The 26548-nt window shown below is 44.6% G+C and overlaps 1 protein-coding gene across 1 annotated transcript in view; it reads left to right on the forward strand.

Annotated features, from left to right (window-relative positions):
• Positions 1-8261: 8261 nt before the first annotated feature.
• Positions 8262-26548, forward strand: part of LOC126203423 (UDP-glucosyltransferase 2-like) — a 28282-nt gene continuing 9995 nt past the window's right edge. Inside the window, exons 1-3 of the mRNA XM_049937732.1 lie at positions 8262-8311; positions 21988-22222; positions 25488-26071. Of these exons, the coding sequence (XP_049793689.1) occupies positions 8306-8311; positions 21988-22222; positions 25488-26071 (825 nt within the window). The 5' untranslated portion in view covers positions 8262-8305. The remainder of the gene's footprint in view (positions 8312-21987; positions 22223-25487; positions 26072-26548) is intronic.

The following is a 26548-nucleotide window of genomic DNA, read 5'->3' on the forward strand; positions in this document are numbered from 1 at the left end:
CCAACCGATCCCTTATCCTAGTCAAGTTGTGGCACAAATTCTTCTTCTCCCCAAATCTGTTCAGTACCTCTTCTTCAGTTACGTTATCTACCCATCTAATCTTCAGCATTCTCCTGTAGCACGACATTTCGAAAGCTTCTATTCTCTTTTTATCTAAAGTGTTTATCGTCCATGTTTCACTTCAATACATGGGCACACTCCAGACAAATACTTCCAGAAAAGATAAAATTCTGTTCTTCAGAAATGCTTTTTATCCCACTGCCAGTCTGCATTTTATATCCTCTCTACTTCGACCATAATCAATTATTTTGATACTCAAATAGCAAAACTCATCTACTGCTTTAAGTGTCTCATTTCAGGAGTGCTAGATCTGCAAGGTTCGCAGAAGAGCTTCTGTAAAGTTTGGAAGGTAGGAGACGAGATACTGGCAGAAGTAAAGCTGTGAGTAGCGGGCGTGAGTCGTGCTTCGGTAGCTCAGATGGTAGAGTACTTGCCCCCGAAAGGCAAAGGTCCCGAGTTCGAGTCTCGGTCGGGCACACAGTTTTAATCTGCCAGGAAGTTTCATATCAGCGCACTCTCCGCTGCGGAGTGAAAATCTCATTCTGAAAGCCTTACGTTTTCTTGTGGAACTGAGAATACAATGCCATCGGCAAACCTCAAAGTTTTTATTTCTTTTCGTAAACTTTAATGCCCGCTCTAATTTTTTCTTTGGTTTCCTTTACTCCTTGTTCAATACACAGATTGAATAAGCTCTGCTATAGGCTACAATCATGTCTCACTCCCTTTGATGCCTCTCGAATCTTATCAAACTGTCGTGTGCTTTCTATACTAGTCGTAAATAGCCTTTCATTCCCTGCATTTTAACCCTGCTATGTTCAGAATTTCAAAGACAGTATTGCAGAGTACATCGTCGAAAGCTTTCTCTAATCCTAAAGATGCTATAAACGTAGATTTGCCTTTCTTTACCTACCTTCAAACATAGGTCGTAGTGTCAGTATTGCAACACGAGTATGTCCTACTGCGAGCATTAAAGTACACTGAAATTGATGGAGGACGTCTTGAGAATTAAATCCGTACTATTTAAAATTCATTGTTAATTGTTGTTAATTTACTGGAACGGCTGAAAATGTGTTATGAGTTGTTGTGAATCTGTAATCTCGTAAATAATAGCCGCAAACACACAAACACAAGTGTTAAAAAAGTGTTTCCTATCGAGCTTAAAAGGAAACTCTCGGAATCACCTGTACTCCTATCGTTGAAGGTTCGTGTGCGACACATTTGTGACTTTCGTTGTTTCGATCATATGACTTCTGTCTGTGAACATTCATAATGGCACGAGCCGATAAGATGATCATACCGTGTGTTTGCACTATCGACTTGGTCATCACCTCTTAATCTACTGCATGAACACAACAGCAGCAATATTCGATTTCAAAAAAGTAAAATACTCTCTATACCACTATAAAACGCAGTCGTCTTCTCAAAATCGTGTTGTGTATCAGGAGCCCGACATTGGAAAGCTCATCCTTGAAATCTGGAAGAAATTAAATTCTTTTTACATTCAGAACACACGAACGCAAAAGATACAATATATATATATATATATATATATATATATATATATATATATATATATATATATATATATATATATAGAGAGAGAGAGAGAGAGAGAGAGAGAGGGATTGTGATTTTAAAATCAGATTCAGAGAGCACAATTACAAGAACGTAACTGTCCTTAGATGTCACTTGGCAAGTGTGATTCATTCTCTCTGGCCTATTGGTAGTGCAGTGTGCATCTTACACATTGAATCTAAAAGCTTAGACCTACACTTACCTGGAGAACTTGAAATCTATATATATTGCTTGAAGAACCGACAGAACGTCCTGCATGAAAATTACTTAAAGTGGGAAATTGTTTTCTGACATTTATAAGGCTCTATTGGATGTATAATTCTGGCAACATCTTTGTATTGCAGACTTAACTATACCTCCCCCTCCCCCACACCTCCCCCTACCCCACCTACCCACTGCCATTAGCCCCCTCCCCCGTACACCTTCTACTGTGGTTTGTTTTCTTTTCATTGTTTCATAAGTATCGACTTTTTGCTGTAAGTTTGGAAATTTTTGGTTAGGTCTTATGGGACGAAACTGCTGAGGTTATCGGTCCGTAAGCTTACGCACTACTTTAACTAACTTACGCTAAGGACGATTCACACACCCATACCCGAGGGAGGACTCGAACCTCCGACGGGGAGAACCGCGCGGACTGTGGCAAGACACTTTAGGTCGCGCGGCTACCCCTTTTGCTGATATCTGTCTGCATGTGCTAAATGTTTCTCTTTATTATAAGCTATGTCTCACGTTTTTATACGATGGCTTGGTTACATTTAGTACTCAAATTTAAGAAGTTTGGAGTATTTCAGTTCTTAGCATTCATTTACTGTTGTCTAGATTTTTTGTATTTCCCGTCCCCTCCCAACAACCTAGCCTCCCCCCGCCTGGCTTTCCTCCAACCCTTCTCTTCCTCCCCCCCCCCAATCACTTTTTCCCTCTCCCGCCCATTGTTTTGTTATTGATATTGCGTTTTACTTTTTTAACATATTACGTTGTAATGCCTTGTAGTACTTGTTTTTTACTCTTTGACGAGTAGTACGAGGTGCATTCAAGTTCTAAGGCCTCCGACTTTTTTTCTAATTAACTACTCACCCGAAATAGATGAAACTGGCGTTACTTCTCGACGTAATCGCCCTGCAGACGTACACATTTTTCACAACGCTGACGCCATGATTCCATGGCAGCGGCGAAGGCTTCTTTAGGAGTCTGTTTTGTCCACTGTAAAATCGCTGAGGCAATAGCAGCACGGCTGGCGAATGTGCGGCCACGGAGAGTGTCTTTCATTGTTGGAAAAAGCCAAAAGTCACTAGGAGCCAGGTCAGGTGCTAGGGAGCATGAGGAATCACTTCAAAGTTGTTATCACGAAGAAACTGTTGCGTAACGTTAGCTCGTTGTGCGGGTGCGTTGTCTTGGTGAAACAGCACACGCGCAGCCCTTCCCGGACGTTTTTGTTGCAGTGCAGGAAGGAATTTGTTCTTCAAAAGATTTTCGTAGGATGCACCTGTTACCGTAGTGCCCTTTGGAACGCAATGGGTAAGGATTACGCCCTCGCTGTCCCAGAACATGGACACCATCATTTTTTCAGCACTGGCGGTTACCCGAAATTTTTTTGGTGGCGGTGAATCTGTGTGCTTGCATTGAGCTGACTGGCGCTTTGTTTCTGGATTGAAAAATGGCATCCACGTCTCATCCATTGTCACAACCGACGAAAAGAAAGTCCCATTCGTGCTGTCGTTGCGCGTCAGCATTGCTTGGCAACGTGCCACACGGGCAGCCGTGTGGTCGTCCGTCAGCATTCGTGGCACCCACCTGGATGACACTTTTCGTATTTTCAGGTCGTCATGCAGGATTGTGTGCACAGAACCCACAGAAATGCCAACTCTGGAGGCGATCTGTTCAACAGTCACTCGGCGATCCCCCAAAACAATTCTCTCCACTTTCTCCATCATGTCGTCAGACCGGCTTGTGTGTGCCCGAGGTTGTTTCAGTTTGTTGTCACACGATGTGCTGCCTTCATTAAACTGTCGCACCCACAAACGCACTTTCGACACATCCATAACTCCATCATCACATATCTCCTTCAACTGTTGATGAATTTCAATTGGTTTCACACCACGCAAATTCAGAAAACGAATGATTGCACGCTGTTCAAGTAAGGAAAACGTCGCCATTTTAAGTATTTAAAACAGTTCTCATTCTTAACGCTGGCGGTAAAATTCCATCTGCCGTACGGTGCTGCCATCTCTGGGACGTATAGACAATGATCACAGCCTCATTTTAAAACAATGTGCATGTTTCTATCTCTTTCCAGTCCGGAGAAAAAAAATCGGAGGCCTTAGAACTTGAATGCACCTCGTATAACTCTGCTGTGTGTTGCTTTGCTTATGGTTTAATAATGTGTAGTAACTTGCCTACTTAACTGGCTCACCTTACAGTGCGCCTGTGCTCACTAGTACAAGGGATAAACTTTGCTATTGACAGTTCATTTTTCTACGATTCATTGAATTATTCTACATCATATGATTATTTTTCTTGGTCAGCCACGCCAGGCAGTGCACTTGTATTGTGACGTCAGATTATCTCACCCCATATTTGGGCTCTACGACTTTGTTGTTTTAGGTCACATGTATTACATCCATCGTTTCAATATATTATGTTTTTTATTCTTATCTGTTTTTAGTTCTTCTGTATTTTAAATTTGTTATGCGCTATATATAAAAATTGGAACGACATAGAGCAATGCTACTGCCTGTACAGAACGTAGTCTACTTCTTTATTACCAGAAATAATATGGCGTCTTGTAAACTGCTTTTTAAAAAAGAAAAAAAGTCTTTTGCCCTGGATGTTGTCTCTTCCTATTACAAATCTGAAATATTGTACTGAACTACTGTTATTCAGAATGAAGTCTTCTCCAAGCTTGATGACACTGTAATACCCCACAGTCATTCACGTAACGGCAACTGGTGTTAAACTTTTTTTAATTTGTACACAGCTCGGGATTCTTGTATACTCTGTTCATATATATCATGTAACTGTCAGGTCCACTGTAAACCTTCAGTGCCGGGTATGTGCCTTATGTCTACACATTTAGAAGAATGGTGCGTATTGATTTTGCAACTTCTTTTTCATCTATAGTTGTATGTAATACTCTACTTCTCCCAGGTCATCTGAAGATGGCATAAGAAGAAAGGCGTCATTTTGGATCAAGAAAGTCATTTCGTATTCAGTTAATGGCATTACCTTGCGACCTACTCAGCTTTCATCAGACTACACACACAGTTGATGGTTCACCTTCTACCACAATAGCCGTCTCTTCCAGATACCTGCCTACAACTGGCTCTTATCCACCTCCATTCTCCCAACACTCCCCCCCCCCCTCCCCTTGTCTATGGAGTCCTCTATTGAGGACTATGTAGCTTAACAGCTATTGTCACTACTATTTCAACTTCTGCTCTCTTATTATCCCTTCCGTTCCTGATGATACTACACATGACGTCAAGAGTGCTAAAGTAGTCAATATTACTGTTATTCTTAATGTTTTCTACGATTCTCATTTGAATGGTAGGGTCCGATAGGTAGCGAAATGGAGACCATAGTGAAAATCCAATGAAGTTTTGCACTGATGTGTTGGGCAGGGTCTCTAGTATGCCGATAGATAGCGCCACGGTGCTCTTCTCAGTTGTGACCGCACAGTGAGCGCCTAAGGACGCCTACAAAACAGTGTCTCCCACAAAGTGTGGGTGTCCACTGAGGGGTTTCGCCTGATTTCATACAACCCCACATCACGTGCCTGTCATGCATTTCCTTCTTCATGACAGTTCTCGGCCGCATACTGCAGCGTTTTCGGTGGGAAGTGTTTGGCAACCCACCGTACAGACCAGACTTGGCTCCCCTCGAGTTTCATCTCTGCTCACACGAACCGCTGGCTATTAAGACAGCATTATGGCACAGGCAATGAACTGCAGACGAGCGGAGAGAATTGACGGAAAGCACACGCGGCTGCCTTGCATGACGAGGTTATCGCGAAGTTTGTGGATCAGTACGACAAATGTCTAAGTCGGTGCAGTGACTACGTAGAGAAGTAGCTGAAAGGTGTAGCTAAGTGTTGCAAGTAAAACTTTTTTTTTTCGCTGTGATTTCAATTTCGAGACCGATCGGACCTTACTATCCTTACAAACCCTCGTATTATTACTATTATTATTTCTTTCCTTTCTCAGACGTTATGTCTGGTTAAAAATGAAAAGTGACGCGGACATTGATCAAGCGTGACTTCCTTTTAACTGTACAGTATATGTTACATTGCATTTAGGAACTTTCGGGTAATTGAACATGTATCAATAATTACAGATTTCTGTGGTTGTATATATACGTTTGGATGAAACTGTATTCCGTTGATGTACTGGTGGATATTGTGTGGTATGAGTCCTGTAGTTGATAGTACGATTGGTATGATGCCACATATCCTTGACTTCCTCAGCCAGCTGGATGTATTTTTCAGTTTTCTCTCCTATTATTATTATTATTACATTATATTGGCTTCAAATGGCTCTGAGCACTATGCGACTTAACTTCTGAGGTCATCAGTCGCCTAGAACTTACAACTAATTAAACCTAACTAACCTAAGGACATCACACACATCCATGCCCGAGGCAGGATTCGAACCTGCGACCGTAGCGGTCGCTCGGTTCCACACTGTAGCGCCTAGAACCGCACGTACATTATATTATTATTACAATATATATATATATATATATATATATATATATATATATATATATATATACTTATCGCGAATGGACCCAGAAGGATCACGCAAAGCTTTCTGACGTCGTTTCTTCCATACTTCTTTCATTCGTTCTCCATGTTTTCTTTCTCTTTCTTCTGTCCATTTTGTTCCTGGTCTCTTTAGTGCTTCCTTCTCCGACAATACATTCCACTTTTCCACCTTATTTCTAAAAGTTTTTCTATCTTTGACATCTTTAAGTTCAATATTTGCTTTTTGTAAATCTAATTTTACTTGGCTAATCCATGGTGTTGTTGATTTGACTTTTTCTATGTAAGTGAGAATTCTGTTGGTGAGTCGCGTGGGGGGAAGTCTAGTGACATGTCCATAAAATTTTAATCTTCGCCTTCTTATGTCTGCTGCCAGGTTTTATATAGTTTCTGTGGTTCTTCTTGATTGTATCCGGTATCCTTCTTCTGTTAATTTTGGACCTAAAATCTTTCTCATAATTTTTCGTTCTTCTTTTAGTACTTTTTCTAAATCACATTTTGTGTGGAGTGTGAGCGTTTCACTAGCATATAGTGCTGCTGGCTTAATTACTGCGCAGTAGTGTCTGATTTTTGTGTTCGAGGAGATGCATTTTTTATTGTATATTTCATGTGTCATACCATATGCTCTCTTCATTTTCTGTTGTCTGATCTTCTGTGCAACTTTCTCTCCTCCGGTTGGCTCCAAAATTTCACCTAGGTATTTAAAATGTTTTACTCTATTTATTTTTCCATATTTTGTGTTCAAACTGTGTATATGGAATTTTGTACAGAAAAATTCTGTCTTTTGAAACGAAATTTGTAAACCTACTTTATCCGCGCATTCCTTAAGGATCACTATTTGTTTGGTGGCGATTTCTTCATCATCTGCAAGTATGGCCAAGTCGTCCGCGAATGCTAAACAAGATATCTCCACGTTGTCTTTGGTTCTACCAAGATGGATTGGTTTCCAGTAGGATTGATTTTTTAATTTTTTCCCATTCCTTAATGACTTTATCCAGGACTATATTAAACAAAAGTGGAGATAGCCCGTCACCTTGACGTACTCCAGTTTTTATGAGAAAAGGTTCAGAGATTTCTCCCCTGAATTTAACTTTAGATACAGTGTCTGTCAGTGATTCTTTGATAAGCCTTAGTGTTTTGGAGTCAAGTCCAAGTTCCTCTAAAATGTTAAACAAAGATTGCCGGTCAATTGAGTCATAGGCTTTCTTAAAATCTACATATGTACAAATTATGGGGGCATTTCTAATTGCTTTGTGTTTTAATATTGTCTTTAAATTAAATATTTGTTCTATGCATATATATATATATATATATATATATATATATATATATATAATTACGTAATTATTAATGTAAATGGTTATTCTCTGCTGTTATTTGTGTTGCTAATTACAATTGCCCTCATTAAAATTTTTCAGGTGTAGGTAGTTGAACCGTAGGTACATACACAAACTGAGGTGGTTATGTACTTTTTTTCGCCCCTGGTCTGCCGTAAGAGACGACCGTAAGCCTTTATCTGGTCAGGCTGTTATAAACAATAAATAAATGAAAACAAAACTTATCTCAAGAGTCATTTGAAATGGAGCACGTATTTATTTGAAATTATTTGCTTGAAGTTAAAATTTTGCTCGTTCAGCGGAATAAAGACCATGACTCGGCGCACAGAGGTACTCGTCTGCTACGACGATAGTGCAGATATGAGTGTGACGTATAGAGGCACGTGAGAAAGGGAGACGTAACGGAGTTTGACATACAACAGATACGCGGAGATAATCACACGTGACAACATGAATCAGTGGCGCGAGGTAGACAAATTCCATATACGCTATAAGCTTGGACCCTATTTAATCACTGGGCGGTGTAACCTATACCTGCAAGAGGCGTACATCGGTGGAGAGCAACAGACGGCGAGACATGAAGGTGAGCAAGCGTCTCAGGTTAGCCTGGCGACGTGTGTGCCGGGAGTGGGGTTCTTCCACAGCAGCTGGTTTGGGTCTCAACGGTTACAGCCTTCACGTTTTCTGGCACTACGGGCGCCTTAAGTTGTAGTATTGTGTGAGTGTGTTGTCTGTAAAATAAAGACAGAGAGAGAGATTGAATTTTCTCATTGCGAGAGTGTTGAAGGGCGATCTGTTTTAATTGTTACAAACCACTGAAAAACCAAGACCGAACGAAATTTTTTCATTGAGGACAACCAATTTCAACAGTCTTAGCTGTCACCTTCAGGCCTTAAACTTTTTTTTGTAGTAAAACATGTTCATTTTACGCTGAACCTCACGCATAAGATGTCAGGTGGATTATTCAGCATATTACAAACGTCTGTCATCTCAACATTTACAATGTGCTGACCTTGTCGCACGGGATTAGCCGAGCGGTCTCAGGCGCTGCACTCGTGTACTGTGCGGCTGGTCCCGGCGGAGGTTCGAGTCCTCCCTCGGGCATAGGTGTGTGTGTTTGTCCTGAGGATAATTTAGGTTAATTAGTGTGTAAGCTTAGGGACTGATGACCTTAGCAGTTAAGTCCCATAAGATTTCACACACATTTGAACATTACGGTATATTGATAATTTTTACTTATGGACCGTCTGACAGCAACTGAATAAAACACAGTTTTAGTGCCATACGCGTTTCGCCTTTATTTTCTGCAAGGCATCATCAGTGGCCTGGAATATGTACATATGTTAGCTATTTTATTTACATTTTTGTTATTGTGCCTATAGGTTATAAACAGTTCTGGTGGTTGGTATTTCCTATTAAGTAGTAATGTTTTGAACTGTACTTACAGGTTGCGTGGACAATTTCTTACATATTACGCTCCTGTTGCAGTTTTGGTGTTGTTCTTCTTCTTATGAACGCCAATTTGCGGTTTTTTCCACATTCCACGGCACTATGCACTGAACGCTTGTTTTAATGCAATGTTTTGGTTTTCTGTTGCCGACTGTCAAATGTTTTTGCCAAAGATCGAATGTTATTGCCAAACTTATGAGTGTAACTATTGGAGTATCTGTGGTCTGTTCGTGTATGCATTTGTGTGTGCGTTTGTGTATGTGTGTGTGTGTGTGCGTGTGCGTGTGCGTGTGCGTGTGCGTGTGCGTGTGCGTGTGCGTGTGCGTGTGCGTGTGCGTGTGCGTGTGTATGTGTCTCCAGATGGTGTGGGGAAGAGTTTTTTTTTTGTTTGTTTTATGTTACCATTTCCTTTATTAAGTGTAGTAGGGAGCCTGTGCTGATATGTGTTTGTTCATTTATCACATGTTTGTTTTCTGCTATGGCTTTCTGGATGTGGAAGTTTTCTTGCATTTGTATAAGATGTTTGTCATTGTTGCTTATTCTCATTATTTTCACTTCTTGTTCCATGTTTGTAGGATGATGGTTGTAGTGTTTTAAATGCTCTGCAAATGTGGAATGGTTTGTTTCATACTTCCAACATCTGATATGTTCTTTGTGGTTATCTTATCAAATATCTGATTTTCTAGGTGACTGATGAAAATGTTTGCTAGTGTTCCTGATATTGGGGATCCCATGGGCAGTCCATCAGTTTGTAGATAATATTCTTTCTCAAACTGAAAGTAGTTTTGTTCAGTTGTCAGTCTGAGCATATCTGTTATTTCTTTTATTGCGGCTGTGGTGAGGTTGCTGTGGGATGAAAGACTTTGTTCTATGATTTCTATTGTTTCTGTGATAGGGATGGAGGTATACATATTTTCTATATCGAATGAAATCAGTGATGCTGTGTGTGGTACCTGTATGTTCTGTATGTTTTCTATTAGGTTTCCTGTGTTTATCACTGTTCTGTTGTTTTCTACTCTACATTTTTGTTTTTGTGCTGACCTTTATCCACTTTAAATCTTTTGCATGAGATTCAGCGCAAAACGAACACGTTATACTTTAGAAAAAGTTTAAGGCCTGAAGATGACAGCTAAGACTGTTGAAACAGGTTGTCTTGAATGAAAAATAGTTAGTGAGGTCTTGGTTTTTCAGTGGTTTGTAACAGAGAGAGAAATTCATAGTTACTTAGTTAACTCGTTAATTACGTACTCCACTAATATTCATTACATGACGTGGAACGACTGAGTTGAACAAAAGATTGAGTAGTGTCTGCCTCATGGAACTGACGCCGCTATACACTGAGATGAGAAAGCTCATGGGATAGTTGTACGTAGAAATAACGATAGATGGCAGTGGTATCGCGTACACAGGGTACAAAAGGGCAGTTCACTGGCGGAGCTGTTGTTTGAAAGGTTTCCGACGTCATTGTGGCCGCACAACGGGAATTAACAGACACTGAACACGGAATGGTAGTTGGAGCTACACGCATGGGACATTCCAATTCGGAAATCGTTAGGGAGTCGAGTATTCCGAGATCCACAGTGTCAAAGAATGTGCCGAGAATACCAAGTTTCAGGCGTTACCTCTCACCACGCACAACGCAGTGGCTGACGGCCTTTATTTACCGACCGAGAGCAGCGGCGTTTGGTAGAGGTGTCAGTGCTGACAAACAAAGCTGTGTGACGTAACCGTAGAAATCAATGTGGGACGTACGAGGAACGCATTCGTTAGAATAGTGCGGCGAAATTTGGCGTTAATGAGCTATGGCAGCAGACGACCGACACGAGTGCCTTCGGTAACAGCACGACATCGCCTGCAGCGCCTCTCCTGGGATACTGACCGTATCGGTTGGACCCTAGACGACTGGAAAACCGTGGCCTGGTGACCATATCGATTGGACCCTAGACGACTGGAAAAACGTGGCCTGGTGACCATATCGGTTGGACCCTAGACGACTGGAAAAGCGTGGCCTGGTGACCATATCGGTTGGACCCTAGACTGGAAAAGCGTGGCCTGGTGACCATATCGGTTGGACCCTAGACGACTGGAAAAGCATGGCCTGGTGACCATATCGGTTGGACCCTAGACGACTGGAAAAGCGTGGCCTGGTGACCATATCGGTTGGACCCTAGACGACTGGAAAACAGTGGCCTGGTGGCCATATCGGTTGGACCCTAGACGACTGGAAAAGCGTGGCCCGGTGACCATATCGGTTGGACCCTAGACGACTGGAAAAGCGTGCCCTGGTGACCATATCGGTTGGACCCTAGACGACTGGAAAAGCGTGGCCTCGTGACCATATCGGTTGGACCCTAGACGACTGGAAAAGCGTGGCCTGGTGACCATATCGGTTGGACCCTAGACGACTGGAAAAGCGTGGCCTGGTGACCATATCAGTTGGACCCTAGACGACTGGAAAAGCGTGGCCTGGTGACCATATCGGTTGGACCCTAGACGACTGGAAAAGCGTGGCCTGGTGACCATATCGGTTGGACCCTAGACGACTGGAAAAGCGTGGCCCGGTGACCATATCGGTTGGACCCTAGACGACTGGAAAAGCGTGCCTTGGTGACCATATCGGTTGGACCCTAGACGACTGGAAAAGCGTGGCCTGGTGACCATATCGGTTGGACCCTAGACGACTGGAAAAGCGTGGCCCGGTGACCATATCGGTTGGACCCTAGACGACTGGAAAAGCGTGCCCTGGTGACCATATCGGTTGGACCCTAGACGACTGGATAAGCGTGGCCTGGTGACCATATCGGTTGGACCCTAGACGACTGGAAAAGCGTGGCCTGGTGACCATATCGGTTGGACCCTAGACGACTGGAAAAGCGTGGTCTGGTGACCATATCGGTTGGACCCTAGACGACTGGAAAAGCGTGGCCTGGTGGCCATATCGGTTGGACCCTAGACGATTGGAAAAGCGTGGCCCGGTGACCATATCGGTTGGACCCTAGACGACTGGAAAAGCGTGGCCTGGTGACCATATCGGTTGGACCCTAGACGACTGGAAAAGCGTGGCCTGGTGACCATATCGTTTGGATCCTAGACGATTGGAAAAGCGTGGCCTGGTGACGATATCGGTTGGACCCTAGACGACTGGAAAAGCGTGGCCTGGTGACCATATCGGTTGGACCCTAGACGACTGGAAAAGCGTGGCCTGGTGACCATATCGGTTGGACCCTAGACGACTGGAAAAGCGTGGCCTGGTGACCATATCGGTTGGACCCTAGACGACTGGAAAAGCGTGGCCTGGTGACCATATCGGTTGGACCCTAGACGACTGGAAAACAGTGGCCTGGTGGCCATATCGGTTGGTCCCTAGTGACTGGAAAACTGTGGCCTGATCAGATGAGTCCCTGTTTCAGTTGGTAAGAGCTGATGGGAGCGTTCGAGTGTGGCGCAGGTTGTCAACAAAGCATTGTGCAAGCTGGTGGTGGCTGCATAACGGTCTGGGCTCTGTTTACATGGGATGGACTGACTTCTCTGGTCCAACTGAACCGGTCTCTGACCGGAGATGGTCGCGTTCGGCTGCTTGGAGACCATCTGTAGGCATTCAGTTTATGGATTACAAATGTGCCGTGTCACCAGCCCACAGCTGTTCGCGATTGGTTTGAAGCAGATTCTGGACAATTCGAGCGAATGATTTGGCCATCCGTACCGCCCGACACGAACCCCATCGAACCTTTATCGGACACAATCGACAGGTCAGTTCGTGCACAAAATTCTGCCCCGGCAACACTTTCACAATTATGGACGGCTATAGAAGCAGTGCGGCTCGGTTTGTCTGCAGGGGGTTTCCAACGGCTTGTTGGGTCCACGCCACGTCGAGAGGCTGCACTATGCTCGGCAAAAGTAGGTCCGTCAAGCTATTATGGGGTATGTCAAGCCTTTTGTCACCTCAGTGTGAAGGACAGAGTCAGTGTTACGTGGTGCTTATTGACCTCTCTTTGACTGCAGTACTAGGGCGAGTGACACACTGACTGAGCGCTGGGTTTGATACCTTTTCGCCCCATAGCCCACAGACACACTCGCTGGTATGGTGGGTGTGTAGTAACTGTTGGTGCATCAGTGGATTCTCTGAAGCGGACATTTCACTGGCACACTGGCGGTTGCTTACCGCTCTGTCTTGCCCTACACAGCCGACAACAATCTTCTCTCTAACTTCTACGGCGTGAACGGTTCTTCGTGGGGAAACATGGCCAACTCCGAGTGGCTTCAACTAGGCAGTTTCTCGTAATTTGTAAATCTTCGGACGTGAATTACTCTGAATGGTGCGTCTTAATGCCAATTTTTTTGTGCTCTGCGGTCTCTGCTCCAAGTAGTAGAACGGACTGCTTAAGATCTGGCCCTATTATCCGACGCGCTTATTTTCAGCCGGTATTTCATTTGGTTGGGAGGAGGGCAGAGCTGACCCCAAAAGGAAATATTCACAAGGCGACTTGCAGTTCTCGCATTCTCATGCCAAGCGAACGTAACCTACCAGAAACCATGATCGGAACTGGGTAATTCAGATTATCCCTCGAACAGCGTTATCCATCGTCCAGATATTAATTAAATTTTACTGCGTTTATGAGCGTACATGTATGTACGTTGCGTAAAAACCTTAGATAGGGCAGCTAAATCACCCTGTCTTAGATTAGGAACAGCAGACGGCCTGTACAACACTTCCTTGGAGGACGGCGGATGTCACTCCTGTTACATTTTGGCTTTGGCTAAACTACTGTGCGAAGTTCGAATAGTTTGCAATGAAAATTAAGAGCTACTATGAGTTTGTCTTTGCTGCTTGTTAGGACATACACAGAGCGTTCGGAAATTACCGATACTTATACCACTTGCAAACGGGGACGAGTAGATAATATTCTGAACTGTAACTGATGTCCGGAAATGTACGGTTTCCGTGCTACATCCCTCTGAAAAAGTGTTGATAACGTGAACACTTTCACAAGTAATTGATTCGGCGTGACCCAGTGCGTCGCTTGTTTTAGAATTCCACTCATTAATAGCCAAAGACATTGCTCGTCTAGTCGCTGAGGGGTTCTCTTACACGTGATGCAGTACGGCCTCTTCCGCTTCGGATGTGTGGTGTCTTCTTGGAGCGCCACAGACAGCCTGCTGACGGTGAAGGTACAGTTTCTCGAAGCCTTTGCATTAATTGTGGCGAATAGGATTTGCGGTAGCGTCAGACGTTGTGGAGAACTATCTTGATAAAGGCGGCGAGCAGCTCTTCCTTACCACGAATTTGACCATTCAGAAGGATCATGTTGGTGTATTCTGCGAATGTGATATCAACCATGTTGTATAGTATTGTATTGTATGTCAATACAATCTGAATCCTGAGCAATTTATAACTACACAGAGCGCCGAAAATATGTGGCATCTAGCTAAAGAAAATATTATGCAGACAGCTATCGGAACATTTGGGATGCAGGGTAGGACTCAAAGTGCCTGGTTTACTGAATGTGAAAGTGAGTTGCGTCCATATATAGACAAGAAACGTAATGCTCATATACAGGTTATGAATAATTCTAAAGACCAACGAGCAATAGCTGAATACAAGGCCTGCAAAGCAGATCTACAACGAGTTTCTCACCATTGCGCAAATAGATATTGGACCAACCTTTGTAAAACTATTCAGATCTGCCGAGACAAAGGATATTATAGTGGCATGTATCAAGGCATCAAAAAGGCCATTGGACCAACAAGCAGGAAGTTCGCTGCAATAAAAGATCTAAATGGAGACCCAATCAACAATAAAAACCAGCAGTTAGATAAATGGGTGCAGCACTATGCTAAACTATACTCAGAAGAGGTCAACATTTCTTCAGAAGCTCTGGGTACTTATCAACTTACCCAGTTATGTATGAGCTTGATGATCCCCCCACTGTTGACGAATTAAAACTCGCACTTAAAAGTCTAAAGATAGGCAAGAGTACAGGCCGTGATAACTTACCAGCAGAAATCATCAAACTTGACTGCGTTTTGCCGATATTGTATCAAATCCTACTGCAGTGCTGGGAAGAAGGCACAGTAGCTCAAGACATGCGAGATGCAAATACAATAACAATCTATAAGGGAAAAGCCGACAGAGGTAATTGTAACAACTATAGAGCAATATCTCTCTTGAGCATTGCTGGAAAGGCGTATGCAAGGATAATCCCGAAGAGACTGGAAACCCAGGCTGCTCGGATCTACCCTGAGTCACAGTGTGGATTTCGAACTGGCAGATCCACAAGTGACATGATATTCACCTTGCGCCAACTACAAGAGAAGTGCCGCGAACACAGAGTGCCATTATATGTGGCTTTTGTTGACCTCAACAAAGCCTTTGACACAGTCAGTAGGGAGGGACTCTACAGCATACTGGAAAAAATTGGATGTCCCCCAACTTTGCTGTCTTTAATAAGATCTTTTCATGACAATATGCGTGGCTCTGTAATCTTCGATGGCAGTACATCTAAACCATTCAGTATGAACTGTGGCATAAGACAAGGCTGTGTGTTGGCACGTACACTTTTTGGAATTTTCCTCTCGGGTCTGCTCCAAGTGGCTTTCGAGAATTGCAATGTTGGAGTACATCTGCATACTAGGAAAGGTGGAAGGCTTTTCAATGTCAGTCTTCTGAAGAGTAAGACAAAGCGCTACGAGATCGTCGCTCGTGAACTCCTGTATGCTGATGATGCTGCAATTGTTGCGAACTCCGCAGAAGAGCTGCGAGAGCTAGTATCAAGATTTAGTCACGCATGCCACCTATTCTCGATGAGTGTAAACAGCAGTAAGACCGTAATTATGGTTCAGGGTGCCAACACAAAGCCGAATAGCACACTAGATGGCACTACTCTGCAAGTCGTAGATAACTTCTGCTATCTTGGATCTACTATAGAATCAAACACGTCTGTTGACAAGGAAATTGATGCGAGCATTGGAAGAGCTGCGACAACTTTTGGCAAACTCTCTACACGTGTTTGGAAAAACAACAAACTCTCTTTGACCACCAAAATTCTTGTATGTCAAACTTGCGTCCTCAGCATCCTTTTGTATGCATCGGAAACATGGACTACCTATGCCAAACAAGAACGTCGTCTTAATGCTTTCCACATGCGGTGCCTGAGATCCATCCTCGGAGTAACGTGGAAGGACCGAGTGACCAACGAAGCAGTGCTATCTAAAACTAACTGCAACAGTATTTCAGCTATCTTGAAGCAGAGACGACTCCGCTGGCTGGGACACGTCCACCGTATGGATCCTGACAGATTACCACGTGAGGTGATGCTTCGAGAGATATCTATTGCCAAAAGACCTGTAGGACGTCCTGTATTGAGGTTCAAGGACTGCTGTAAACGAGATATGGAGAGCTTTGGAATCGACACAAACAGATGGGAGGCACGGGCTAGCATGAGACCAGAGTGGCGTGATGATATATCATCTGGAATGTCGAAGCATGATGAAGGCTTGTTACACAGATTATGGCAGAAAAAGCTTCGCAATGCTACCAATGCTCCTGCCTCAGCAGCCAGATACACCTGTGACAATTGCGGCAAGAGATGCCGTGCTGACATTGGCTTGACAAGTCATATGAAAAAATGCAACCCATAAACACACAGACACTGCACCAATCATCTACCAAGATGTCGTGGCCAATATATATATATATATATATATATATATATATATATGTGTGTGTGTGTGTGTATGTCAACCAGCGGCCTAGAAACGACGGAGAGGCTCCGTCCCCGCCGCAGCCGCAGTGGTCCGCAACCCCACGACGACTACCGCAGTCCACTTCACCCCTCCGCCGCCCCACACCGAACCACTCTTTCTCGGTTATTGTGCGGTTCGCCCCCCTTCCCCCCCCCCCCTCCCACAGGGAACGTCTCACACCAGTCGAGTGTAAACCCTATGTTTGCTTGGTAATGGTGGTGTACGCATACGTAGAGAACTTGTTTGCGCAGGAATCACCGACATACTGTAGCTGAGCCGGAATAAGGGGAACTAGCCGGCATTCGCCGAGACAGATGGAAAACCGCCTAAAAACCATCCACAGACTGTGCAGCTCACCGGACCTCGACACAAGTCCGCCAGTCGGATACGTGCCGGGGACCAGGTGCTCCTTCCAACTTCGGAAAGCCGTGCTTTAGACCGGACGACTAACCGGGTGGGCATCAACAATGTTGCTCTAACACTCACAGACACCTGAATGAGGCACGAAAGAAGTCACAGGCGTAGCAAACACGTCAAATGACACTAGCTGATCAGACGCAACCGCCAGCCACCATGAACATACTGTTGCATACCTGCCCAGCAAACGTGTCTTCAAACGGCTGTAGCGCGGAAACGGTACGTTTCCGGACATGGCTTCCTGTTCACAATACTGTGTACTCACTGCCCTCTACAACTCAAAGAAATTTGTAACAGGAATTTCCGAAGACTCTGTACTGTTGTATATGAAACGTAGCTGATCTGTGGAATTTTTCTTTAAATTTGAGATGAGATCTACACCTATTTCCAGTCTCAAGAATATGGACTTCTGTTGAGCACTCTCTTCCTTTCGCAAACACAAACTAAAGAAAGAAAGTGAAATATTCATAACATCCATGATATCTCTCAAACAATTCATGATAACGAAACGAGTTTTTAGCAAACGATAGTATGCAAAGTGGACAGTATTTTGTGTTATAGTTAACGTGAAAATCTTTCTTACCTATCACGCTACTCCAGTAACTACAGATATTTCAATGAAATAATGTCATTATTTTAAGGGCCATCTGAGCTGTGGCGCCATTGAATCAGTAGGCTGTTCTGTCTGCTGTCGCTGGCTCAGGTGTAGTGTCGACTATCCCTCTTGCGGCCCCATTGCCAATATCTATGAGGAAAAGTTCGTATCTGTGGGTTCTGTCCTTAGAAGCTCTTTGCTTCCTGATATGTATACGAGGTTCGCTGGCCCGAGAGGGGGGCACAAAGTTTGGGGATTGGTGGCAGCGTCGCGACAAGAGGTGGTCACAAGGTCCGAGCAGCCAAAGCCACGAGCTGCACAAGGAGGGCCTGGGCAGAGCGAAGATACCGGAGCACTTCACCGGGGTCAGCGTCGACTACAAGCAGCAGGCAACATTCTGTCGGTTGGTTGGCAACATTCGTGTTGGATGATCTCTCGTGGCCTGGCTGCCCTCTTCTGGCTGGCTGGCTCTCAGTAACCACTGCGACGCACCGTGAATCCATAGAACTGCTTGCTGGGGAGTAACATTCTGTAATCCCCTTGCCTCGTGGTGATTTGTTGCATTGTCTACCGGCACTCCTTATTATTTTATGGTTTGTACCCAACCTCAGAGTTTCACCTGGTCGGCTCTTTTTCGTAAATATAGGCCGTAGTATTGTACTAAGACACTAGTTGTCGTTTGAAAATTTGTCCCGCTATTATATTGCCTTTCTTCTCTGGTTTCTACCCGTTCATTAATGTTTCAATTAATCAGCTGTTGGTCGTAAATACAGCCACAACTATTGTACTAACAAGGGAACCTCCCCATCGCACCCCCCTCAGATTTAGTTATAAGTTGGCACAGTGGATAGGCCTTGAAAAACTGAACACAGATCAATCGAGAAAACAGGAAGAAGTTGTGTGGAACTATGAAAAAAATAAGCAAAATATACAAACTGAGTAGTCCATGTGCAAGATAGGCAACATCAAGGATATTGTGAGCCGAGGAGCGCCGTGGTCCGGCGGTTAGTGTGAGCAGCTGCGGAACGAGAGGTCCTTGGTTCAAGTCTTCCCTCAAGTGAAAAGATTACTTTTTTTCACAAAGTTATGATCTGTCCGTTCGTTTATTGACTTTTCTGTTCACTGTAATATGTTTAGTGTCTGTGTTTTGTGACCGCACCGCAAAACCGTGCGATTAGTAGTCGAAAGGACGTGCCTCTCTAATGGGAACGGAAAACATTTGATCGTAAGGTCATAGGTCAACCGATTCCTCCACAGGAAAACACGTCTGATATATTCTATACAACACTGGTGACGGCATGTGCGACACGTGACAGGAATATGTTGTCGACCCACCTAACTTGTACACTTGGCGAATGGGTAAAAAGATTCTTCTACCTTTCCCGATTTAGGTTTTCTTGTGGATGTGATAATCACTCTAAAAAAAGTGATGAAAACATAAAAATTTGTCACATAAACTGCAACAACTGAATGCAACAGTTTCACAGTCGCATTGGATGGACGGACGGACAGATAATAATTGTCTGAAAATAAAAAATTAAACTTTTCACTCGAGGGAAGACTTGAACCAAAGACCTCCCGTTCCGCAGCTGCTCACGCTAACCACGGCACCACGGAACTCCTGTGTTCAGATTACCATTGATGTCGCCTATCTTGCGATTGGACTACTCAGTTTGTATACTTTGCTTATTTTTTTCAAAGTTCCACACACCTTCTTCCTGTTTTCTCAATTGATCTGTGTTCAGTTTTTCAAGGCCTATCCACTGTGCCAACTTACAAGTAAATATGAGGGGGGTGCGATGGGGAGGTTCCCTTGTAAGGCATAGGTTGCCGTTAAACAAGAGGGGCCTTGTGGTTAGATTTAGCTGTTAACCGGTTCAGTTCTGTGATTGTAATTGCATTTCTCAGTCATTAGTTATAATCTGAACAACCTGTTGTACTAAGCTGTTCGTTTCCGTGTTTGAAAGACCGGGTCATTATTGATGTATTTTAGCTGGATCTCGTGCTTCTGTCGAGTTAGTTCTCTTGTAATAAGTGTTCACGAGTACTGTTTTAAGACGTTCCTTCAGAACGGTCTTAATAACTGACAGTCGGTTTAACTTTGAAAATATTAACAGCCAACTGTCACCAGAGCTTTAGTCAAAATAAAATTGTCAGAAGGGACGGGTTGGGATCTAGTCGTATCTTGGATGCCGATTGAAACTAAGAGGTTGGTTGCTATGAAGTAAGCCTTATCATTGTCGTATTGTTTGCTAATCTTTTTAACCTTTAGGCACAGGTGTGCATCTTAACCCCGAACCTTTCGACATACAGCTTTCAAATTAAAAATTAAGCAATCTGTTTTGAGTAATTGAATCGCCCTTTCATCAATGGTGCTTGTATAGTTTTTATGTGTTGCAGAAGTGCATTTAATGAGACAGACTGTATCCACCGCGGTAGTAAACACCGCTGTTTCACCCGATAACGGGCGGGCTGCAGGTCCTGACGTCTTGTAATCATTGTTATATTGTTTGCTGTTTTGCAATACACCACTTCAGATTTCTTTTGCAAAGATTAAAAGCTTATTCAACTTACGGTTTAAGGACAAATGAATTTTGCAAATTTGTTCATTTTGATAGAGAAAATTTTATGGTTCAATGCTTCGATTATCTGTAAAACACAGTTTATATATTTTTAAATAAACAGGTTGTGTGAAAAGAAAGTTAGATTGGTGGGTCCTCCCTTCTACGTTTTCCTTAATTCCCGGAAGTACCACATATCACCATCAACTGCTGACGAACGAGATTTAATATAGGTTTTTAACAAAGCAACAAATTATGTGTTTATTTTTATACTGAACATGCTCTTACCATAAGTTATTGACCTGACTTGTCCTCCAATATTGCAACAACATTAGCTTAACAGTGAGGTGAAATTGAGAAAATTCTGCTCTGCTTTGGCAAAAGAAGCTAATTTTAATATGTCACTAAGAGAAAGGAAAAAGGTTTAGATGTCAGGAGGAAATAAATCGCACATTTCGTTGCAAGTTAAGGGTAATCCTGTAACCCATTGTGTTTTTAATAATGTACGAGAGTTGCCCAGAAAGACATGCACCGCATTTTTTTCTCAGCCGAAAACAATGCTACGAATGCGAAACGTTACGTACGTATTAAGTCTCCATAGTGATCGCACCAAGTTTGCGTCACTTCCGAGAGATAGCGTAGCTGCGGGAGAGGTTCAAAATAGCGTTTGCAGGTGATGTACGCTACAAGCAACGTACCGTCATTGAATTTCTCACTGCAGAGACAGAAACTGTGGGGAATATTCACAAACGCTTGTGCAAAGTCTATGGAGCGTCTGCTGTTGAGAGAAGTAGAGTTAGTTACTGGACACGGAGGGTGAGGTCATCAGAAGGCGGTTCGGTGGAGCTCCACGATTTGCAACGGTCGGGGAGACCACCCGCAGCTGTCGCACTTGACACACGTGACCTAGCCCCCTTGAACTTCCCTTTGTTTGGGCCATAAAAGAATGCCATTCGTGGGAGACATTTTGAGGACGATTAGGAGGTGATTCACACGGTGAAGCACCGGCTCCGCCACCAGGACAAAGAGTGGTACCGACAGGGTATACACGCCCTTGTTTCGCACTGGAAGAAGGCCATAGAACGGGAGGGAGATAAGGTGGAAAAAATGGAGTGTGCATTTAAAACATCATTCTTTGGTGTGTGTGTGTGTGTGTGTGTGTGTGTGTGTAATTCTGATTATCTTCAACAAAGAATTGTTGAAGAAAAAAATGTGGTGCATTACTTTCTGGGCAACCCTCATACAGCTGACGTGCTCTAATTACTGGCTGCACTGGTATAGTGTGTTAATATGATTGTTTGCAGACCCCTTAGCTGTAGCTTACAAGTTCTGCCGGTGAGTAAATTCGGGCTGTGGAATTGCACCTCTCCTACCGTGCGGTGACCGCCCGCCATGCAACCCCCACCACTGCCGCTGTCCCCTCCCTTACCGCGCCGTCTGGACAGCCACGAGCCAAGTTAACCTGCGCGCACCGCCCTCTGCCCTCTTTTGCAGGCTGTGGCCCTACTGGTGTTAGCGACAGCGACGTGCTGGTGTGTCCCGCCGTCGGACGGCGCCAACATCCTGGCCATCTTTGCCGCGGAGAGCAGGAGCCACTGGATCGTGTTCCGGGAGATGCTGGTCGAGCTGGGCAGGAGGGGCCACCACCTCACCGTCCTGGCGCCCTTCGAGGAGCAGCACGAGAACTGGGAGCTCCTCAAAATGGCGGACCCCCAAATGGATCACAGAAGTACGTATGGATCATGTTCTGTCTCGCAGACCTACTGAAATGGATTGTCTCTCATAGCAGCCACTGCATTATTCTTTGCTTGAAATGCACTCTCTCTCGAAATACGTACACTGGTGGATATGTAAATGTCGCACATTTCAGTATAAGTTCACAAAATAGGAGGGGTGTTCCGTAAGTAATGCAATACATTTTTTCTGAAAGCAGGTTGTTTTTATCAGGATTCCAGTACACCACATTATTCCTCCCTCTTACGGCTGCAAGACCCCTTTCTTTCAAAGTAATCTCCATTTAATGCGACGACCTTTGGGAGGGCCTGTATGCCCGAATGGTACCACTCTACTGGTCGACTTGGGTGCCAATATCTTGCAGTATCAGTAACCTCCCATCACTGACATACCGCCTCCTGCAGAGTCCATTCTTCATTGTGCCAAACAGATGGAAGTTGGAAGGTGTGAGATCCAGGCTGCAGGGTGGATGTAGAAGAACGGCCCAATGAAAATTTCTGAGCTTATCTCGGGTGTGCAGACTCGTGTGAGGCTGTGGGTTATCATGGAGAAAGAGTCCGCCCTGATAGCTGAATGGTCAGCGTCATGGACTGCCGTCCTAAGGTGCCCGGGTTCCATTCCCGGCTGGGTCGGGGATTTTCTCCGCTCAGGGACTGGGTGTTGTGCTGTCTTCATCATCATTTCATCCCCAGCCGGCGCACAGGTCGCCCAATGTGGCGTCGAATGTAACAAGACCTGCACTGAGGCGGCCGGACCTGCCCCGTCAGGGGCCTCCCGACCAATGACGCCAAACGCTCATTTCATTTCATTTCATGGAGAAAGAGAAGTTCGTTTGCATGTTTGTGGCGATGAACACTATGAAATAGTTTCTTCAATTTCCTTGCGGAATACACTTCATAGTTGACTGTTGCACCATGAAGGAGGACATCAAACAGAATAACCCCTTAAGCGTCGCTATGACTTTAACAGTTAGAGTGTGGGGCTTTGAACTTTTTCTTGGCGCCCACACCCCCATGGATTGCCATTTTGTTTCTGGTTCGAAGTCATGAAGACATGTTTCATCACCTGTGACGATGTTCGACAAAAAATTGTTACAATGAGCCTCATAACGCGAAAGCGACTCCGCACAGATGGTCCTTCATTGCTCTTTACGGTTTTCTGTTGGGCGGTGAGGAACACAGCGTGGACACACCTGAGTACCCCAACTGGCGGACCAGTCTGTCAGCACTACCAACAGGGACGTCCAGTTGTGCAGCGAGTTGTTTCACTGTCATCCGTCGATCACCTCGAATGAGAATTGATGCAAAATTAAACATCTTCAGGCCCCTCACCGACGCGTGGGAAGATTCCACCTCGGTTCTGATCAAAAGAGGGGCCAGCAACACTGGTATTAGTACATTGCTGCTTGCTCTAGCGATCACTTCAACCATCATCACCGAAACTGGTAGCCAAAAAAGTTTGGAAACTAGATGCCTGAAAGGTGTTTAATCTGACATCCTGTATCGAACAGCCGAATCCCACAACAATGTCTGAAAATATGGACATACAGAGACTCGACTGTGAGTGTCAGCACGTTCCAACACTGCCAGGAGTCATAGTTGTCTGCAGCTGGCCGGCACGCGGGATAATGGGCAGCTTTGCGCGGCCTTGTTGCGTTGATGATAGGCGCATCGCCCAACGACTCGCCGTGCTTTTGTTCACTGTCACCTCTCCGTAGACATTCTGCAAAGCCATATGAAAATCTGCAATGCTCTCCCCCAAAAGTAACTCAGTGAGAGCTGTCTGCTTGGAACACACCTCCTTTACAGGCGCCATTTTGAAGGCATCGCCACCTATCGGAACTTCATGAAACTATAGGAGCTGAAGCGGGAGTATTCCACTGTCGTACAATGAATTTCGCATTTTTTTCTATCGAAGTTGACAGAGAAATATGTGTTGGATTGCTTGTTAAACGCCCCTTGTAGATGCGAATATCGCCATCTACATTCTGTATGTGGGGAAAGATTATGGGACAGGTTCCTTATGCATTGCGTGCAGTACACAGTCCTGTAAATTGTATTCATATCGCTGCTCATTTAGTGTTTTCTCAAGTGGAATAAGAAGACCACTCCCTCACCATGAAAAACATTCCCATACCGTAACACCATCTCCTCTGTACTTTACAGTCGACACTACACATGATGGCAGGTACGTTCTGCACGAAACCCGAACCCATCCACCGGACTGCTACAGGTACAGACAGTGTGATTCGTCACTCCAAACCACTCGCTTCCCGCCTTCCACTGTCCAGTGTCGTTGCTCTCATACACTACAGAAATGTGTGGCTTAGGAGGAGCTGCTCGACCATCGTATTTGTCTCCCTACGCCCAGTCACTGTGCCGGCTGATAGCATTTCGGAACTCACTAGTGGTTCCTTCCGCCAGTTACACGCTGGTTCTGACAACCGCTCCCCACGATACTCGACAATCCGTGTCGGGCAGCACATGAGTTCTGGCTGGTCTTTGTTTAGCTGTGGACATTCGCTTGCGTTTCCACTTCAAAAGCACATCGTAAACAGTCGGCTTGGGCAGTTTCAGTAGGATTGGAAGAATATGTTATGGAGGTCACCGACCCGTTCTTGCCGGTAGCGCTTTTCTACTGACGACACAATACCCCTCCCCCTTCTCCCCCTCCCTTCTCCTTCTACCTTCTATACTGGCAGAGTCACCTCTAGTGACATCTGCTGGTCAGTTCCCACTGTCCTGGTACATTTGATCAGTGTATGTTGTTTCAAGCAAATCTGTGGCTTTTTCGCAAATAACACCTCGTTTACGCCCATTATGAATATTCTGCTCATAATTGCTTGGTACAGTGCTTTATCAATTAATTGTGCTTCTGTAGTCTCTTACATCTGTTAACATTCAAACATCGATTGTACACAAAGGCAGACTTTTACAGGTAAAAGACCTCCGCGGGCGGCTGATCAGACACATATTCGTAGTTTACAATAATTTCCCTTCGATTTCGGACATTGTAGCTGGGGTACTTCCCTTGTAAGATGTTTCCTCAGTTTTAGTGAATGTTCTTAATTCTTTTTCGTTATTTTTATGACTGCTGTAACACTATTCTATAAAGAGTGTTAAAGACAAAAGATTTCGATCACGGTTAGCTACTATCGAGAGGACTAATTCAATCGCTCAGTGGTATTTCTTTCCCATTTTTGACATTAACTGCCACGTCATAACATTTACAGCACTTATTTACATTTTTCTTCTTTACAGGAATCAACTTCCTGGTCTTTGAGAAGATTCCGACCATACTGCAGCTGATGTTTCTTTTCTACATGAGCGTGGGCCAATGTCGCAAGATTATGGAGGACGCGGCAGTGCAGACTTTACTCCAGTCGCAAGACAGGAAGTTCGACCTCATAATATTCGAGACCTTCGTTCAGGACTGCCTCCTCGGTTTCGCGCACAAGTTCAAAGTGCCGGTCGTCGCTGCGTCGCCCATAGCCGGCGGCAGCTCCTGGATCAACGACATGATCGCCAACCCTTACCCCCTAGCCTACGTGCCCGAAACCGCGCTGCCCTACACCGGAAACATGAACCTGATCCAGCGGGCGAACAACGTCCTCACAGCCTCCGTGTACAGATTCTGCCGCCGCTTCTTTTACCTCCCGTCTATGGACAAAATAGCCCGAGAGCACTTCAAAGACCCCACCATGCCTGCGTTGGCCGACCTGGAGCGTAACACGTCCCTCGTCTTAAGCATTTCGCACTTCAGCTTCCATCACGTGAAGCCTATGCTGTCAAACATGGTTGAAGTTGCGGGGATGCACATCAAACCTCCTAAGAAACTTCCGCAGGTAAGTTCCGTACGAAGTCTGACTCCTGTAACAATACACACAGCTGCGCGTACAAATGTCTGTTATTCAGTCTTATATGAGGGGGCTCAATAAGAAAAGAAACACATTTTTCTTTCTCGCCCAATTTAGCTTGATAAAATGTGGAATTACTAGTGGCACAGCCGGCCGGGGTGGCCGTGCTGTTGTAGGCGCTACAGTCTGGAGCCGAGTGACTGCTACGGTCGCAGGTTCGAATCCTGCCTCGGGCATGGATGTGTGTGATGTCCTTAGATTAGTTAGGTTTAATTAGTTCTAAGTTCTAGGCGACTGACGACCTCAGAAGTTAAGTCGCATAGTGCTCACAGCCATTTGAACCATTTGAACTAGTGGCACATCGAGGAACATTCCCGCTTCAGCCCCTACAGTTTCATAAACTTCCGATAGGTGGTGCCTCTGTATATAGCCTTCAAAATGGTGTCAATAATGGAGGTGCGTTCC

The sequence above is a fragment of the Schistocerca nitens genome, chromosome 9 (assembly GCF_023898315.1).
Source record: "Schistocerca nitens isolate TAMUIC-IGC-003100 chromosome 9, iqSchNite1.1, whole genome shotgun sequence".
NCBI lineage: Eukaryota > Metazoa > Arthropoda > Insecta > Orthoptera > Acrididae > Schistocerca > Schistocerca nitens.